Consider the following 19896-nt stretch of genomic DNA (forward strand, 5'->3'; position numbering starts at 1 on the left):
TCTTCAACAGATGGTGCTGGCAAAACTGGACAGCTACATGTAGGAGAATGAAACTGGATTATTGTCTAACCCCATACACAAAAGTTAATTCAAAATGGATCAAAGACCTGAATGTAAGTCATGAAACCATAAAACTCTTAGAAAAAAACATAGGCAAAAATCTCTTGGACATAAACATGAGTGATTTCTTCATGAATATATCTCCCCGGGCAAGGAAAACAAGAGCAAAAATGAACAAGTGGGACTACATCAAGCTGAAAAGCTTCTGTACAGAAAAGGACACCATCAATAGAACAAAAAGGTACCCTACAGTATGGGAGAATATTTTCATAAATGACAGATCCGATAAAGGCTTGACATCCAAAATATATAAAGAGCTCATGCTCCTCAACAAGCAAAAAGCAAATAATCCAATTAAAAAATGGGCAGAGCAGCTGAACAGACAGTTCTCCAAAGAAGAAATTCAGATGGCCAACAGACACATGAAAAGATGCTCCACATCGCTAGTTATCAGAGAAATGCAGATTAAATCCACAATGAGATATCACCTCACACCAGTAAGGATGGCTACCATCCAAAAGACAAACAACAACAAATGTTGGCGAGGTTGTGGAGAAAGGGGAACCCTCCTACACTGCTGGTGGGAATGTAAATTAGTTCAACCATTGTGGAAAGCAATATGGAGGTTCCTCAAAATGCTCAAAATAGACTTACCATTTGACCCAGGAATTCCACTTCTAGGAATTTACCCTAAGGATGCAGCACTCCAGTTTGAAAAAGACATATGCTCCCCTATGTTTATCGCAGCACTATTTACAATAGCCAAGAAATGGAAGCAACCTAAGTGTCCATCAGTAGATGAATGGATAAAGAAGATGTGGTACATATACACAATGGAATATTATTCAGCCATAAGAAGAAATCAAATTCTACCATTTGCAACAACATGGATGGAGCTATAGGGTATTATGCTCAGTGAAATAAGCCAAGTGGAGAAAGACAAATACCAAATGATTTCACTCATCTGTGGAGTATAAGAACAAAAGAAAAACTGAAGGAACAAAACAACAGCAGAATCACAGAACCCAAGAATGGACTAACAGTTACAAAAGGGAAGGAGACTGGGGAGAATGGGAGGATAGGGAAGAAGAAATGGAGTATTATGATTAGCATGTGTAATGTGGGGGGTGGCAGAAAGGGGAGGGCTGTGCAACACAGAAGACAAGTAGTGATTGTACAACATCTGACTATGCTGATGGACTATGACTGTAATGGGATTTGTAAGGGGGACTTGGGTTTGGGGAGAGCCTAGTAAACATGATGTTCTTCATGTAACTGAAGATAAATGATAACAAAAAATAAAGTTTCAATGAAAAAAAAAAAGAACCCAAGTAAACTTTACATATAACAATCAATTCATATATCTTAAAAAAAAAGAATAAACTGGGCCTTTTAGCAGGTTTAAGTAAATCTTACAATGGCATGATCTAATTGGTACAATGTAGAGATGGGCTGCGCTCAGATGCTTTTCTTTATTTGGGGAGTATCTGGACATTCTAAGTTACTCCTGGAATTTGTAGCTTCAGCTGATTAACTCATTAACTCTGTGAGTCCTTTCTGGCTCTAGTTTTATCTGGTTAATTCTTTGACTCCCTTCTAGTGGGCTTTACTGACCTTATTCTCCTCCACCTGCTCTTACCTATTTTCTGCCTAAAAAATACATGAATGTGTGTGTATGCATACATATACTTTGAGAACCTTTGAACCCAGTGTTTTTAGCTTATCATTCATTCAAAGAGGGATTTGTGTCCAGTTTGTTTAGAACAAATTTTGAAGCTATGTAATGTAGAAAGGGTATTAGAGTGTAAGCTTTGCTCTTGTGAGACTATGAGTACCAGTGAATGAGACAGGTGTAAGATTTTAGGTTGCCACCTTTAACAAAATATGCCAATAATGATGTAGATGTTTAGGCAAAATAATGATCCTCTGACCCCACCAAGGATGCCAATGTCCTTTGACTCAGAATCTGTGAACAGGTTGTCCTCCAGAAAAAAAAAGGTTAGCTGAAAGGGTGACGTGAGGGATCAGGAAGTATGGATCTGCAGGGCAATGGAGTAATGAACTTAACGTCCTTAAGTTTGCACAAATCATACAGTATATACTGCAATTTCCTTTCACACAACACTCAAAGCAGGGGAATCAAGCATATCTGAAAACACACATATCACAGATCAATACCAGTCACAGTGGATGATTCAGGTCTGGGCTGCCCCAGTCAGCCTCTCCTCTTTCCCAAGGGGAATGCGATGCAGAGGAGACAGTACCAGTGGAGTGACGAACCCATGATGGAGCAGGAGCAAGCCTCGGAGCACACGTCTGTGATCCTGTGTTAGGGATCTCTGGGACAAGCCTGAAACATGGGTCTGTGTCCAGTCTCTTATATGTACTGTCCATCCACCCAGGGGTCAGAGATGAGAAGGGACAGTCCACGTGTAGTGTTACCCAGCTCAGGCATTCACAGGCATGCCTGGCATACGGCGTTACCTGGTTCAGGTGTTCACCGGAACACCTTTCAGGGTGGTGTATGTTTACAGTGGCAGTCAGCGAGAAAACAGGCAAGCCTGACATGAACAATTCCATGTTGGGTGCTTACATCATGAGATTAAGTTAAAGACCTTGGCGTGAGGATGCTTTCCTGGATTATCTAGGTGGGACCAACATAATCACAGGAAAGAGAGGGAGGCGAGGTAGTCAGAGAAGGAAATGAGGCAGCAGTGGAAGCAGAGGTGAGAGAGGTAGGATTGCTAGGTGAAAGGGAACCAGGCAAGGGATGTGGGGAACCTCTAGAAGGTAGAAGCAGCAAGAGAACAGAATCTCCCAGAGGTCCTGCCAGGCATGCAGCCTGCTGATAACCTTGACGTTAGCCCAGTGAGACTCATTTTGTACTTCTGACTCCAGAACCATAGTGTTGGGAAGGAAGCAATTTCCCCTCGCCCTCGACGTTCTTCTACCTGGCCTTGGAATCAAATTGCCATGACATGGCAGAAAAATAAACAAAGTTTAATTATGTACAGTGAGTACAGGAAACTGTAGGCAGAGATTCCAAGGACAGTCAGGGAGAATGAGGTCTACACGCCATCCTGAACCGTGGAGAAGGGGGCAGGGGCCTGAGACTTCAAAGGACAAGGGAAGCAACTCACAGGAATGTGAAAAGAGTAAATGTTTGATAAACAAAATACTTGGTGTGCCCCCAGAAACAATGATGCTGTGCAAAGAGGAACTTTACAGCTTTAGCCACATTCTTCTCTGTCTTCCACACCTAGTTTACCCTATAATATAGCTAGCTAAGGTGATGGTTCTCCCTGAAAGAGTTCCCATCTACATGCTTTATTTTTGGTTATCATTAATCTACAGTTACATGAAGAGCATTATGTTTACTAGACTCCCCCCTTCATCAAGTCACCTCCCAACCCCATTACAGTCACTGTCCATCACCGTAGTAACGTGTTGTAGAATCACTACTTGTCTTCTCTGTGTTGTACAGCCCTTCCCATGACCCCCACACACATTATACATGCTAATTGTAATGCCCCCTTTCTTTTTCCCACCTTATCCCTCCCTTCCCACCCCTCCTCCCCAGTCCCTTTCCCTTTGATAACTGTTAGTCCATTCTTCGGTTCTGTGATTCTGCTGCTGTTTTGTTCCTTCAGTTTTTCTTTGTTCTTATACTCCACATATGAGTGAAATCACTTGGTACTTGTCTTTACCCAGTTACTTGGTGAGGGTTTGGTGGGGTGGGGGAGGATCAAAGTTCCTTCCTTAGTCTTTTGGGCCTTAGCGATTTTCAGTTTTAAATAATCTGCATGCCTAAGTGACACATCTTGGAACAGCGTGCCCTTGGCCCCTGCAATGGCGTAATAATTGTGTGTTGCTTCCAGCCACTGAATTGATGGTGCTTTTCACAGTGCCATTAGGGAACTAGCACAAGTAACAACACAATTACTTTTAGAAAATATGTGTATGTAAACCACATTGAAAGGTAGCAGAACTCCAGTTTTCATTCCAGATTTTCACTTATTTAATACATGGGATTGATAGAAAGCAAGTGTGACTTTAGTCCTGTTGCTTCAATTCTGTTCTCCAACCAGACTCAGAGAATAGTTCTCTGCTGGGAAATACACTTGGTGGGTGAAGCTAAATACAACCATAACAAAATAAAAGCAAATAGACAAACATAAAATAATAGACATTATAGACCTTTATATACTTACAAATAATAAAACATAAAAGTCTTGAAGGCTAAATGCTATCAAGTTATTGCTAATTTTGTCCCTCAAGACTAGAAATATATATCATAGTGTTTTCAGCTTATTTATGACTAATGTCATAAATTAACTCATGGATCTTAGTCTCATGGTCCCTGTATATGGCTTATGTCTGATTTCCCTAAACATTTCATGAATCTAATTTATTTCCAGACATTGCCTTTTTCCTAATGCTACACCCACTCTTTCTCACTCCATTGTATATTAATAAAGTTTTCCATGTACAGACAGACATATGCCACCTAATAAACATTAACTTTTATTTATTTTTTGTCGTGAGTGTCTTTCATAATTGGCATCCCTTTGAAGACAATGACTTAACTTTTTGATCTAATAACATTTTATTCCAAAACACACCAAGCAAAAATGATGTTTGTTTGTTGTTATGACTCCACAATAAAGACCATCAATTCTATACAACAATGTTTGCTGTAAGAATAATCTGGAGAAAATTAATTTTATGTCACATTTGTGTAGGATAGGAACATTTCACTTTATGTACATGCACCAAGTGAGAGGGAAGAAAAATAATCCCCTTTTATATATTTCTTTTTCTATTTTGCCACATGTCCTATATCTATGCATATGTAAGAATTTTCTGTTTAGTTTTAATTTTCTCCTAAAGGCTTATTTTACCTCTGATACAAATTTATTTTAAGTGCAAGACTAAATGGGCCCCCAAAGCTTAAGAAATTGGTAGGTAAAATGCTGCAAAAACTTAATAAAATTTTAAACAGCTGAACAAAAGATGTCTATGGCAAAGAAGATGATCTGACTCCTTATCACATTCCAAGAAATAATTCTCACCTCTACCACCAGCTATCAGAGTTCCTCTTCCTTGTTTAGAAATTATAAAAATCCTTCAGTAATTTACATTTAAAATGTATTTATTTTCAAGTTATTTTTATTATTTATGTAAGTGTGTGTTCTTCAGTCAATTACTGTATTTTTCACTAAGGAAAATTGGGTATTTGAGGTTGCAATAAAAGGATTAAGATTTTGCCATTTAAATTAATGGAATTTTTAACTCTTGAATGGCCTCTTCTATCAGAAAGATTTTCAAAAGCAAATGAACACTCTTAAAGGAAGATAGTGTTGGGGAGAAGTCAGTTCGGAGACACAGTGAAGGTAGATAGCATAAGACACAAAACCAAAGTTAGGCAGGCAAAGTGAATTTTAATTCACCCTGTACAGCAGAGCGGGCCTGCCTGAGGTTAGACAGCTGCAGGCAGTTTACTCTGAGGCTTCTTTTATGGGGTCTTGGCAGGGCAGAGAAGTCTTTGATTGATAACACTTGGCCTTGGAGGCCTGATATTGTTGCCAGACACAGCTTTCTCTCGGTGCATCAGGTGAAACCTCAGCCTAGAGGGGGAGAGTTCTTAACTGAATGAGAAAGAATTCCTGAGAAGCTTAGACGAGTGTAGATATGGAAGGAATTCTTTAGGGCGAGAGTGGAAATGAATGGCAGCAGCCTTGCAGGCAGCTGAGAGCAGGAAATTTCAGAGGTGCAGAGGGAAAGCTTGCAAAACATTCCTTGGTAAAGGGCAGATTCCCTTGCGATCTCTTAAAGCCAGGGTCACTTGGGGTCCTGTGTCCAATTGGATCTGCCCTGCGTGGGGGCTAGCCCCGCCCACCCTGGGACTTTGGGAAATACAGAGAATGAGATGGAGTGAGACTTTGTTCTGAGAACTTCCAAAAGAAAGGAGAGTCTCAGGCAGGTTCCTGGAACAGTTCCGTCTGGATCACCCAAGCAAGGAGAACTTGCCAGCCCAAATCTGAGCTCTCAGTAGCCCCTCCCTACTTATGAGGAGTAAAGCAGAGACTAAGTGAAGACTTGGAAATAGAATGAAATAGTCATGAAACAAAGACGCTTACCACTGGAAAAGCACAGAGACAAAACGCAATTAAGTTGAGCAGTGAAAAAGCTTTATTTAAAGTCATACATTCAAATAGAGAAAAAGCGTGTGTGTCCTTGTTAAGGAAAATACTGGAAAATCTGAACTGGATCACTGACGGAAGAACCAAGCGGCACTCGGAGGTCTTGGAGAGTTGAGGTTTATTTTACACGGGCAGGCCCACAGAGGAGTCATCTCCCAAGGTCTGAGCCCAGAACACAAAGCAAGGGGAGCAATTTATATTATTTTGATATGTGGCATTTCGGCAAGCGCAGGGCAGAAGAGGAGCCTGGAGGAGGGGAGGGGGGAGCTGGGAGGGCTTTGCCAACTGGAGGGAAAAAGCGGTTTGCTGACCTTGATGGCTGTGTTGAATATTTTCCTTTTCTTCCTCAGAGATGAGGCATGGGGGTTCCCTCTTTTAAGGACTTTCAAAGGGCCATGGGGTACAAACTTGTAAAGTGGTCTCAAAATGCTTATCTCCGGTAAAGAGACATTAAATCTTTTATTATCAATCCTCCAGGTAATTTTGCAGAATTAATTTACAGAAATTGGTCCGTTCCTTTCCAGGGTAACTCCCCTCTGGGAACACACCAGTCAACACCACCTGCACCTGCTCCCAAAGTGGTGGGAGTGATTGTTTACTAAAGAATATGTTCGGAATCTTCCTTCCTAACCCCCTGGTTTTTGAAATGGACTCTTAGCTTTAAGATGGAATCCTTCCTGTTCTTACTATAGACTGTTGGAAAAATAACCATCGTGCGCGTCTCCTGCCTCTGCCCTCCACCAGTGTAATTGATAAAAAGAAGGCAGGGGCAGCTCTGATGATGTCTGTACCTGTCTTTGTATAATTTATTTTCTCTTATCTGGGGAGAGTTTGTGCTTGGAGACTTCTCATTTGGGTATGTTGTTTTTTCCATCTGGGGAATGTTTGGACATTCTAAGTAACTCCTAATCTTTGACACTTCAACTAATGACTTCTGAGAGAATTTTCTTGCCCTCTGATTTTATCGAATTAAGTCTGTGAGCCCCTTTTAGTGGGCTTTACTGGCTTTATTCTCCCTCCACCTGCTTATGTCTACCTTTCTACCTGACAGTTGTAGTTTCAAATTTACATTACTTTGAATAATTGCAGGGGTTATCCAGGAACCTCTTTACTGCACCCTTCACATCCCTGTTCCTTAGGCTGTAAATGAGGGGATTCAGCATCGGAATCACTAGGGTGTAGAAGACCGAGGCCATTTTATCAGTATTTAATGAGTGGTTGGTCCTTGGTTGCAAATACATGAAGAGCAGAGTCCCGTAGAACACAGTGACAGCCATCATATGGGAAGCACAGGTGGAAAAGGCTTTTTGTCGCCCCTGGGAGGAACGTATCCTCAAAATGGCAAGGACGATGTTGAAGTAGGATATTAAAACAACAATCATGGAGAAAAACAAATTGGTTCCTGAAAAGGCAAACGCTACTGTTTCTGGAATGTAGGTATCCGTACAGGACAATGCTAACAAAGGGACGCTATCACAGTAAAAATGGTTGATCACATTGGAAGAGCAATAAGACATAGAGAAAACACAGGAAGAGACTGTCAGGGCTGTGCTCAGACCATAGAGGTATGTGAGGGATACCAGCAGAAGGCAGAAGTGCCGAGATACCACCACCGTGTATAGCAGGGGGTTGCAAATAGCCACATAGCGATCATAAGCCATTGCAGCCAGCATGAAAATCTCAGCCACGATAAAAGCTATAAATCCACCCAGCTGGGTTGCACATCCATAGTAAGATATGGTTTTCTTCAAAACCCAGAAGTTAACCAGCATTTTAGGAGCAATGACAGTAGAATTGCCAAGATTGATGACAGCCAAGTGTCGGAGGAAAAAGTACATGGGGGTTTGCAGTTGAGAGTCAGCACTGGTGAGGGTGATGATGCCCAGGTTCCCTGCCACCGTCAGCCCATAGATCACCAGGAAAACAGAGAAGAGTGGAATCTGGAGCTCTGGATGGTGGGAGACCCCCATGAGAATGAACTCAGTCACCCCGGTGAGATTCCCTGGAGCCATTTATGTTGTAGCTTTCATCCCTTAATGGGGAAAATGGAGGAGATTAACAGACGGCAAAATTGTTTTTCTGTTACATGCTAGATTGTTAAATGTCTCATTAGAAATCAGTTTCTGTTCAGGAACCTTAGGTCTCACATCTTAACTGGTATTCTCACAAACCTTTCACAAAATTCAGAAATACAAACTCTCCAGAGACGAAATTCAGGTTCTTAAAATTGCTTAACTAAGCTGTTAATTCTTAATTCACTGTTGGGTGTATATATTGCATGAAATACATTATTATATTATTATACGTATTAGTGTTTATATACATACATTAATTATATTAAAATATATTTCATGAATATGTGTATGTGTGCATACATGGTTATATATGTATTTACATATACACACATGCCTCTGTGTATATTTAATTGTGAAAGATAGCTGCTACCTATAAGAAGCTGATGAGCCAGTGACTTCCAGTCATTCTTTCTTTAGCTGACAGACCTTCTCTTCAGCCCATATTTTGTCATCATCCTTGAGAATTTCAGTATTTCTGTGGGAAACACTGTCAGTGCACTGAGATGTTCCTAGTGATTTCTGCCACATCCTTTTGCTTTAGCTGACTACAGACTACACCTCAATATTCCTTGATAGTATCATTCCTAAACTCTGCATCCATTTTACTTAGTCATATTTCCTTTCTTCTGCTAAGTCAGCCAGTCCCATCCTGTCACTCTTCTAGTTGCTCAGACTTTTCTCTATTATTTTATTCTACCATCCCTTGCTTTCCAGTTTATATCTTTCCTTTAAATTGTTTAAAACCTATTAGTATTTTTTAAAAATATTACTTATAGGTTTGATTTATTAAATTTTGTCTACTTTTACCCATATAAAGAAATGAGTGGAGGGGAGCGTTAGCATTATTTAGCGTGTAGTGAAGTCTGTGGCCACAACTATACGAGGCATTTTAAAATGATGATTTCATTATTCTGCAGGAGTATCCTAGAAGATGGATATAATTATTTTTATGTCTTATGAGACAAGTGAGGCTCAATGAGATTAAGTTCCGCAAAGAGTCTACAGAGCTATTGTTAATGATTATTTTTTAATGTCATTTATTTGCTTGTTTGATTGGTTAGTTGGTTCGTTGATTAGCAGTCCACCAATTATTTACTGTGGGATTTATACCCAGTACTTACATTATTGTATTGTGAGAAATAAATGATGTAATGTACATATATAGGTTAGTTAGCACAGAGCCTGGTAACAATGGATGCAAAAAATTAGTATCAGTAATGACTGTTATTAGCATGTTTTGAATGTTTTTAATATATTTTTCTATTTTCAGTCCCAGGATTTCATTCTATCTAACTGAAGGCTTTTATAGTTGAAATAGAAACAGCAAGTGAATTATAATTTTTAATATTCAAAAAACTTACATATATCCTTACATATTAGTCATTCCCTCTCCTAATGAAACATAACAAATGGAAAAGCTAGAATTGCTTTTTATTTCCTTAAGTATATGTCACCAAAATAAAACCTTTTGTAGAAGAGCACTGGTTTTCTCCCTTTTCTTTAGAATCCTATTTGATTTAGCATTTCTTTTTGGAAAGAGCTATTTTAATTTTTTAACATATAGTTTAAGTTCATTTTTAAAAATAAAATGTAAAAGTTTATTAAAACAATAAATTCTGAGTAAATAAAGCTTTAAAAGTATACCTACGGTTAATTATTTTGTGATACAATTTGGATAAAAAAGAATATTGCCTATTCAATTTTAAATAGCTTCTGATATGATTTCAAGAGTATGTTCCATTTAACTCCACTTCTGGAACTTGTCTTAAACTTATTTAAACATGGGTTGTGTTAGAGACAAAGTGCATTTCAGTATGAGCTCTCATAACCACCAGCAACATAGAGACTGAATATTGGCCACAGGGAATCTTTCCATCTAGGAAGTCAATCACCCTGGGCAATGTGAAAATTGGAAAGGGGAGATAAATATGTTTTTATGGACATTAAATCATTTAGTAGGTCTTTCTTGGAGACATAGAATCTTATATCTGAAAGACACTTAAGAAGTTTCTCATCTGGTGTAGAGTGCCTGCTAAAAGATCATTTCTGCCAGTTCTAAGGCAAGAAGCATTCTGTTTTATCGTAAGTTGAAATATACTCCTAAAAAGACTTTTCATGATTGTTTTTAAGGTCTCAAGCAGTCTAATTTATGAATAAGGATGTCGAACGCTATTATTTAAGTCGTATCACCATCACTTCTACTTAGCAATCAATGAGCAAATATTTGAGTCACTAGGAAAAGAGAATAGAGCAGACATCATTTCAGTTCTGAGTCTTATTTGAATTGAGAAAGCTCAAGTTTCACCTACCTGCACACAGAGTTCTGTTGCGACCCACTCCTAAGGTTGCTGCGTGAAGCATGCCAAAGGGTTTTAGAATTGTTTCAGGTCCCTGAAGATCTTCACATTGAAATTTGTTTGTTTAAGGCCCTAGTCCCTGAACATGAGAACCAGAATTCCCAGATAAGGTTCTTATTCCCCAGGGAAAGACCAACTGAATGCTCATTAATCAAGTCTCCACAAAAAATTCACCCAAAGAGGGAAAATGTGGAGATAGACAGTCAAGGGACTCCCATAGGTGATCGTACTGAGTAACAGTCACGTGCAACAATTCCACCCTTTGGTTGGTTGGTTGTTTTGCATTGTATTCCTGTGTTAGCTGGGAAATGTTGCTGCTGGTCCTGGGTGGAGAAAACCCAGTAGTTAAAAAGCATAGTATTCTGTCCCAAGTGTTCAATTTTAACATGAAGAATAGGAATAGAACTGAAGGTAAAGCCTCCATTCTGGTCAAGAACTAATCCTGGTATATTTATCATAAAAACCTGATGAAATACAACATGAATTCAAAAAGTGAATGGCTGTAAGAGGACATGCATATTTTAAATTGAAATTTATAAGGTATCCATCATATATCTGGTTCTATTTCTATATTGTAATTAAATTATTTGGATGAAAAATATGTTTTTTTTCCATATAATCCTGTGATCATTACTCAAGCATATATAAATATTGTAATTAAATATGAATAACAATTTTCATTTGACTTTTTGTATGGAATTTTATAGTGTAAGCTTTATAAGTGAAGAGGCTATCTGTAAATAGTGTGCCTTTAAACAGCTTCTAAATAATACACAGGAAAGAGTAGATGTTCGCAAGATACTTGTTGACTGACTGATGAAATGAAGGATAATTAAATGAATGCATAAGTGCAATATTCATCTTAAAATTCTGAGATAAAATATGAGGTTTTTGTTTCCAGTGCTATAATCTATCTTTATTGTGATCTGAACATTGATCAAGAAATGGTGACAACTTGCAAATCATTCTCTAAAATATTCAGTACCTTAGGGCAGGATACACTGTTCCTTCTTTATCTTGGTGTTCTAATATCTCACTGTGGCACCTGTTAGGCTCCAAAATTAAGGAAGTAAAATTAATGTAAAGACGCTTGTAAAAATGCAATTTTAATGAAGGCAGGAAATTCCAAATACTTTGGCTCAAAATTGAAAGAACTTGTCTCTACAAGAGAAGAAAAATAACAGGCAATATTGAGTACATGCAGCAGAAATGTGCTTTTGTGCACATTACTTTATTTCACCATTATGGCAACTTGTATAGCTATTAAGTATCAGAGCCAAAATTCAGTGCTAGGTCTCCCCAGAGTGCATGCACTTTTCACCATGTACACTGCCTCCTAGAACACCATGGCTTCATTCTATAACTGATCTCCCCACTTGCCACCTCCAGTGAAATGAAACATAATTCTTGATATACATTTAAATGCTATTGATTCTTTTACTAGGCAGAAGAGTTTTAGTCTGATGTAGTCCCACTCTTCTAATTTTGCTTTTGTTGCTGGTGTTCACAGTGTTGTATACATGAAATTGTTCCCAACCCAGTGTAATGAAGTTTCACTCTTATGTTTTCTTCTAGGAGTTTTACAGTTTTAGATCATTTAGATCTTATGGTTAAGTCTTTCAAGTCGACTTCTTGCATTGTATAAGGTAAGGGTGAAATTTCATTTTTGTGTGTGTAGATATCCAGTTTTCCCAACACAGTTTGTTGAAGTGACTATCTTTTCCTATTGTGTATTATCGACACTCTTTTGAAGATCACGATTGTGTATTATTGATACCCTTTTGAAGATCAATTGACCATCCATGTGTGGATTTATTTCTGGGCTCTTCATTCTGTTCCACTGGTCTATATGTCACTTTTTTTTACACTAACAACAAACTGTTCAATTACTGTAGCTTTGTAGTGCATTTTGAAATCAAGAAATGTGTTAAGTCCAGGTCTGTTCTTCTTGCTCAAGGTTACTTTGGATGCTGAGGTCCTTTTTAGTACTTCATGAATTTTAGGACTTTGAATCTTTAGATTGATTTTGGTGGTGTGGATATTTTATCAAATGCTTATCAAAACCACATGTCATCCTGAGAAAGAAGAATAAAGTGGCAGGGATCTCACTCCCCAACTTCAAGCTCTACTACAAAGCCATAGTAATCAAGACAATTTGGTACTGGCACAAAAACAGAGCCACAGACCAGTGGAACAGATTACAGACTCCAGACATGAGCCCGAACATATATCATCAATTAATATTTGATAAAGGATCCAAAGACATAAAATCTGGAAATGACAGTCTCTTCAACAGATGGTGCTGGCAGAACAGGACAGATACATGTAAGAGAATGAAACTGGATCACTGTCTAACCCCATACACAAAAGTAACTTCAAAATGGATCAAAGACCTGAATGTAAGTCATGAAACCATAAAACTCTTAAGAAAAAACAAAGGCAAAAATCTCTTGGAAGTGAACATTATCGACTTCTTCATGAATATATCTCCCTGGGCAAGGAAAACAAGAGCAAAAATGAACAAGTGGGACTATATCAAGCTGAAAAGCTTCTGTACAGCAAAAGACAACATCAATAGAACAAAAAGCTGCCCTACAGTATGGGAGAATATTTTCGTAAATGGCAGATCCAATAAAGGCTTGACATCCAAAATATATAAAGAGCTCATGCTCCTCAACAAGCAAAAAGCAAATAATCCAATTAAAAAATGCGCAGAGCAGCTGAACAGACAGTTCTCCAAAGAAGAAATTCAGATGGCCAACAGACACATGAAAAGATGCTCCACATCACTAGTTACCAGAGAAATGCAAATTAAAACCACAATAAGATATCACCTCACACCAGTAAGGATGGCCACCATCCAAAAGACAAACAGCAACAAATGTTGGCAAGGTTGTGGAGAAAGGGGAACCCTCCTGTACTGCTGGTGGGAATGTAAATTAGTTCAACCATTGTGGAAAGCAATATGGAGGTTCCTCAAAATGCTCAAAATAGACTTACCATTTGACCCAGGAATTCCACTTCTAGGAATTTACCCTAAGGATGCAGCACTCCAGTTTGAAAAAGACAGATGCACCCCTATGTTTATCGCAGCACTATTTACAATAGCCAAGAAATAGAAGCAACCTAAGTGTCCATCAGTAGATGAATGGATAAAGAAGATGTGGTACATATACACAATGGAATATTATTCAGCCATTAGAAAGCAAATCCTACCATTTGCAACAACATGGATGGAGCTAGAGGGTATTATGCTCAGTGAAATAAGCCAAGCGGAGAAAAACAAATGCCAAATGATTTCACTCATCTGTGGAGTATAGGAACAAAAGAAAAACTGAAGGAACAAAACAGCAGCAGAATCACAGAAACCAAGAATGGACTAACAGTGACCAAAGGGAAAGAGACTGGGGAGAATGGGAGGGTAGAGAGGGATAAGGGTGGGGAAGAAGAAAGGGGGTATTATTATTGGCATATATAATGTGAGGGGTGGGGGAAAGGGGAGGGCTTTTCAACACAGAGAAGACAATTAGTGATTGTACAACATCTTACTATGCTGATGGACAGTGACTATAATGGGGTTTCGGGGGGGGCTCTTGGGGTAGTGGAGATCCTAGTAAACATAAATAAAAATAAATTAAAAAAAAACACAATTCAAGCAAGAAGAGAGTTGTGTGAAATAATACATTCATAGCACAAAAGCATTCAGTTGTATATGCTTATGTATATACATGTTTATGTATGCTTATATATAAGTGAAATTAACTACTAGCAATGATAAAAGAGAAGGGAGGAAGGAATTGCAAACTAAACACAATCACGTGATCCAGCAATCACATTCCTTGGTGTTTGCCCAGAGGAGTTGAAAACTATGGTCCACAGAGATGTTTGTAGTAGCTCTATTCATAATATCCAAATTTGGACACAACCAGATATCTTTTAGCTGGTGAATAGATACAAAAATTGTGGTACATCCAGATAATGGATTATTAGGCAGTACAAAAACCAAGCAAAGTTATCAAGCCATTAAAACATATATTTTGCTAAGTGAAAGAAGCCAAATTTGAAATGGTTTCATATAGTATGATTCCAACTGTATGATATTCTGGAAAAGGCAAAGCTATGGAGACATTGAGAATGGCAGTGGTTTGCAGTAGTTTGGGGTCAGGAGAATGACAAGGCTGTGCACAGAGGATTTATAGGGCAGAGAAATACTTCATACAAGATTATACTGATGGGTTCATGTCATTATACATTTTTTAAAACTCATAGAATATTTCAACACCAAGAGTGAAGCCTAAGGTAAGGGATAGACTGGTCAATTACAATGAGTTAATGTATGTTTAGCAATTATAAAAAAAGTACCACTTTAATAGAAAATATGAATAATGGGGGAGGCTGTGCTCATGTAGGGACAGGGGCTACATGAGAAATCTCTGAACTTTTAACTTTGCTGTGAACATATAACTGCTGTAAAAAAATAAATTCTTTAAAAAAAAGAAAAGTAAATGAAATTAAGACAGGGCAATTAGAAGAAAATTACAGAAAATTCTTATTAATAAACCTCAAATTTCTATGATAACACTTCCTTAAAATAAGACATACAATCAACAAACTCAAAAGAAGAAAAGAGAAACGCAAAAGAAAAAAGATGACTACTTGGCAAAATTGTGTCCCAAAAGCCCTCTATTAATATCCACAATGGGATTTTTAAGGTGTCAAGACACCCAAAGCAGCAGAATATCAGCAGTTTTCCACCAAGCACAGGATTAACATGGACAGGGAAGTGTTACCAAATCTGTGACACTTGGTGAACTTGGAATCTCAAAAATCCATCATAAAAAGGAGAGGACAGTTTACTCAGTGGGAATCTCAGTAAAATCAAACTGGGAAAATGGAAAAGTCTTTACATTCTCCAAGTTGTAGATGAAAGACTCCCCACCCACCACCAGGCTGAATCAGGGTGTTACAAAGGGCTTGTAGGAGACCCAAATTGTTGGTGTGCTAAGTCACTGAAGGTCTCCAAAATATGCACCACATACTTCCTTCCAAAAGGATGGGCTTCACCTTTAGAAGAGAATAGTGAGAAACAAATGTCAGTGACTAGGGCAGAATCAGTGGAAAGGAAAGTTTGAAATAAGGAAAGGGGTTCTGGAATACATAGGTGTCATTCTGTTACAGCAACGTATAATGTCTAAGGTGTAGAGTACCACTTTGGAAGATAAAGTCTCGTTATGGGACTCAAGGAGCTCCACAGAAATGCTAATGAATTAGGCTTAGCTCTGAGAGTTCAAGCAGTTATACAATAAGACAATATTTTAAATCTGTAACAAAATGCAAGTGATCCTTTGATCATGCAACTTGCAAACTATCTATAAACCATGTAAATTCTTATGATAGTCAAAATGCCCATCACATTTAAACATGGGAAGAAGGTAGATACATGTACTAACCTAGCATATTAGTATGTAGCTTGCAAATGGACAAAAATAAACATCATGTTCCAAAATTTACTAAAGTCATAAATAAAGGACTACAGAACAAACTAATATGGTAATTTTTTATGAAGTTATCATTGATATACAATCTTATAAAGGTTTCACATGAACAACATTATGGTTACAACATTCACCCATATTATCAAGTCCCTCCCACACACCCCATTGCAGTCACTGTCCATCAGCATAGTAAGATGCTATACAGTCACTACCTGTATCCTCTGTGCTATACTGCCTTCCCTGTGACCTGACTACATTATAATTATCTTAAAATAATATTAAAGAAAATTTCAGAAAATTGAGTTTTTTTCAAAGTAGTAACAAATATAACAAATATAACAAATAGTAACAAAATATAACAAATGAAGTGGCTACACATCAGAAGGATTTGAAGACATGATTAAGAGGACACATAAATTAACTAGAAATTCAAAAAATCATACATCAAGAATGATTCAGTAAAACGCAAGAGTGCGTGGTAACTGTTGAAGGCCCAGTGAAGGAGCGAGAAGACAGAAGAGACACAAAAAGTCTGTTTGGCATACAGATAGTTAAGAGTTTGAGAAAAACTGATGGAGAAATGCTGAAATATAATTTTCAAAATGTTAAAGATATGACTCATGCCAATATAAAATGCCAGAAAGAAAATTTTTATTAACTTTCTCAATAAAAGGAGAATCAATTAGAAGGCAATCAAAGAGCAATTGAGTATTGGGGCTTACAGAGTTTGCTAGAAATTGCACAACAAAATAAGCATTTCTTTCCTTCTTAAATATTTATTGAAGGAAAAAATACATATAGAAAAGTACTTACATCTCAAGTGTTCAGCTTGATGAATTTTCACAGTCTGAACATAACCCTATAAAAAAACAAGACTAAGAAGGAGAATATTGCCAGTACTTACCCCAGATGCTTCCCTTATACTTTCTTCTAGTCACAATCTCCCTTACCAAGAAAATCCCCACTCTGAAGCAAGGATTAATTTATGTAATAGCTAGTTTTAAAGTTAGGGTGATTACATTTTAATATGATTTAAGAAAATCTACCATTTTAGGTGCCAGTTACATGAACACTGTCAAACATATACTACTGTATAAACTATAATCAGATGATAGAACATTTCCATTGTTCTAAAAAGTCCTGTCACACCATTTTGTAGTCAGTCACCTGCCTTTACCATCCAATTCCAGCAACCGCAAATGTATTCTCCATTTTTATATTTTTGCCTTATCTGAAATGTGAGGCAGTGGAATCACATTGTCACCTTTTGAATTTGTTTCGTCCCACTTAACAAGATATTCTAGATCTGTCTGTGTACTTGAATACATCAATAATATCCCTATTAGTTGCTGAACAGTATGCAATCCAATGGATGTACCACAGTTAGTTTATCCGTTCTCTAGCTGCTGGATAATCGGATTTCAGCTAGGGAATATTGTGAATATAGTGACTATAAACATTGGAATCCATTCTTTGTGTTCATGTGTGTTTTCATTTCTTTAGGGTAAATTGCAGAGTCAGACTGCCAAGTCATAGGGTAAGTCATTTGGTATAATAGGGCCATGCTATATGGCAAGTCGTGTTGCCAAATCATATGGTATTGCCAAGTCATCTTGCCAAGTGATATGCTTAGTCATCTGGTAAATGTATGTTTCACTTCTTAAGAAACTGTCAGATTGTTTTCTAAAGAGGCTGCTTCCTTACCAGCAGTGGATAAAAGTTCCAAGAGCTCTGCATCATCAGACACTTTATATTATCAGTTAATATATAATTTTAAATTTCACCCATATATATTGATAGGTGTATGGGATCAATTTGTTGTTTTAAAGTACATTTCTTTCCCTAACAACAGATGTGTATAACACTTTATTATGGGCTTAGCTATTATCTGTGTACCTTCGGTGGTGAAGTGTTTATTCAAGTTTATGCCCTTTTTCTTGTTTTTCTTTTACTTATTTTTTTAGTCTTAAAAATATATTCTGGAAAAATGTTCCTCCTTGCATAGCTGTTTAGCAAATATTTTGTACAATTCTGTGCTGTATTTACTTATCCCCTCAGCAATGCCTTTTACAGAGAGATTTTAATTGTGATGAAGTAAAATTTATCACTTTTTTCTCCCATGGTTCATGCATTTGAGATATATTTAAAAATTTGTTACTCAACCGTGGTCACTCAAATGTCCTATGTTTTCTCTACATATTTTCTGGAAATGTTATAGTATTAGGATTTATATAAAGATTTAAGATTGATTTTAAGGAAAGTTTTATGGGTGGCACAAAGAGTCAATGTTTTCTTTTTTTGTGGTATTAAGCTGTTCTTCAAATTAAAGGTCATTTAAAAAAAATACTTTCCTTCCTCCATGGATTTTTCTTAACAACTTTGACAAAAATCAATTGACCATGTTTGTTAGAATTATTTCTGAAGACTATTTTTTTCTACTGATCTAGGTGTCAGTGTTTTATTAAAATTTCACTCCGATTATTTTAGCTTTATGGTAGTCCTAAAATCAAATTATGCAGACATTCCAACTTTATTCTTCTTTTCTAAAATTCATTGCTTTTCCATATAAAATGGGGACTCAGAGTGTCAATGCTGCAAAAATACTTGTTTAATTTCAATTGGTGTTGCATTGAATCTATAGATCAATTTCATTTTATTTTATTGATATACCATTTTTCACAGTCAGGATGCCTGCCAATTAATCTGATTTCTTTTTATCTGCATTCAGATTCCATTAGCAGCATTCCCTATCTACTAATTTATAATCTCTGAATGTGGAGTCTAGGCATCCATGAATTTTCCACAAATTCTCCAAGAGTTACCTATGTACATAGCCAGTTACTTGTCTAAATTAGCATAGGGATCTCTGAGACAAGACCCTATGCAGCTTAAAAATGCTTGACTCTTCTCTGATGTTTCTCTAATATTCTTATGTTCTATTACATAGAATATTATAATTTTCTATATACTTCCCCATCTTCCCTGCCAATACTCTCTATTTATGTATTTATACTTTATTTCCAAATAAAAATCTCAATGTGTTCATATCTGTTTATCATACCACTTACAACTGTGGTAGTTTAAAATTTATAAAAAATATAGTTCCCTTTGTTAAGTAATTATAAATTCTGTCATAGGTTATGCTTTCATATTATATTTCATTATGTCCATATTTACAGGATAATTAAGAAGGTTATTTTCCCAGGAAGAAGAAACTAGGTTTTAGAAACTTTAAATCATCAACCTAATGACTTACAGCTAGTTAGTATCAGAGCTGGGACTATGTCCTGTACCATTAATTTTCTTTCCCACTGAGGAATCGTTTTAAACCAGTGGTCAGAGTGCATTCATGTAATCGTTTTCATCATGTAGTTCATTACCCAGAACTGTTCAGTTGTTTAAAATGAAAACAAATCATGATACTTTTCTGTCTTAGAAAAGAATTAGGTCTGTTTTCCTCTTGGGGCATCACTGTGAACTTTAAGAACTCAATAAAATGGTATAAGAATCTAAATGCATGCTATTCACAGCATAACTTAACTGAGTGAATAGTTCATTTCCACAGGTAAGAGGAAAGGTCTTAATAACTTATAAAATATTTTAGAAACTGCTCGTGAATTTAAAACAAGAGTATACAACTTAATATTTGTATTTAAGAGAGAAGATTCTATTTAACTCAAAGCAGTATCAAAAAATCACATGCCTT

At 37.1% G+C, this 19896-nt stretch overlaps 1 protein-coding gene across 1 annotated transcript; it reads right to left on the bottom strand.

The window, feature by feature from the left end:
• Positions 1–4391: 4391 nt before the first annotated feature.
• On the bottom strand, positions 4392–8275 carry LOC140844338 (olfactory receptor 8J2-like). The gene is made up of 2 exons (XM_073215775.1): positions 7376–8275; positions 4392–4463 (listed from the first exon to the last, which is right to left on the bottom strand). Exons 1-2 carry the CDS (start codon positions 8273–8275, stop codon positions 4392–4394), a joined length of 972 nt encoding a protein of 323 aa, XP_073071876.1.
• Positions 8276–19896: the final 11621 nt, after the last annotated feature.

This window comes from Manis javanica, chromosome 11 (assembly GCF_040802235.1).
Source record: "Manis javanica isolate MJ-LG chromosome 11, MJ_LKY, whole genome shotgun sequence".
Classification (NCBI taxonomy): Eukaryota; Metazoa; Chordata; class Mammalia; order Pholidota; family Manidae; genus Manis; species Manis javanica.

What these genes read in the sequence shown, in the direction of transcription:
- LOC140844338 (XM_073215775.1), bottom strand. Translation starts at nt 8,275, where the DNA reads ATGGCTCCAGGGAATCTCACCGGGGTGACTGAGTTCATTCTCATGGGG. An exon ending in ACAGGGATGTGAAGGGTGCA is followed by an intron (nt 4,464 to 7,375) that starts GTAAAGAGGTTC and finishes GAAATAAATTAG; the next exon opens with ATTCATGAAATGTTTAGGGA.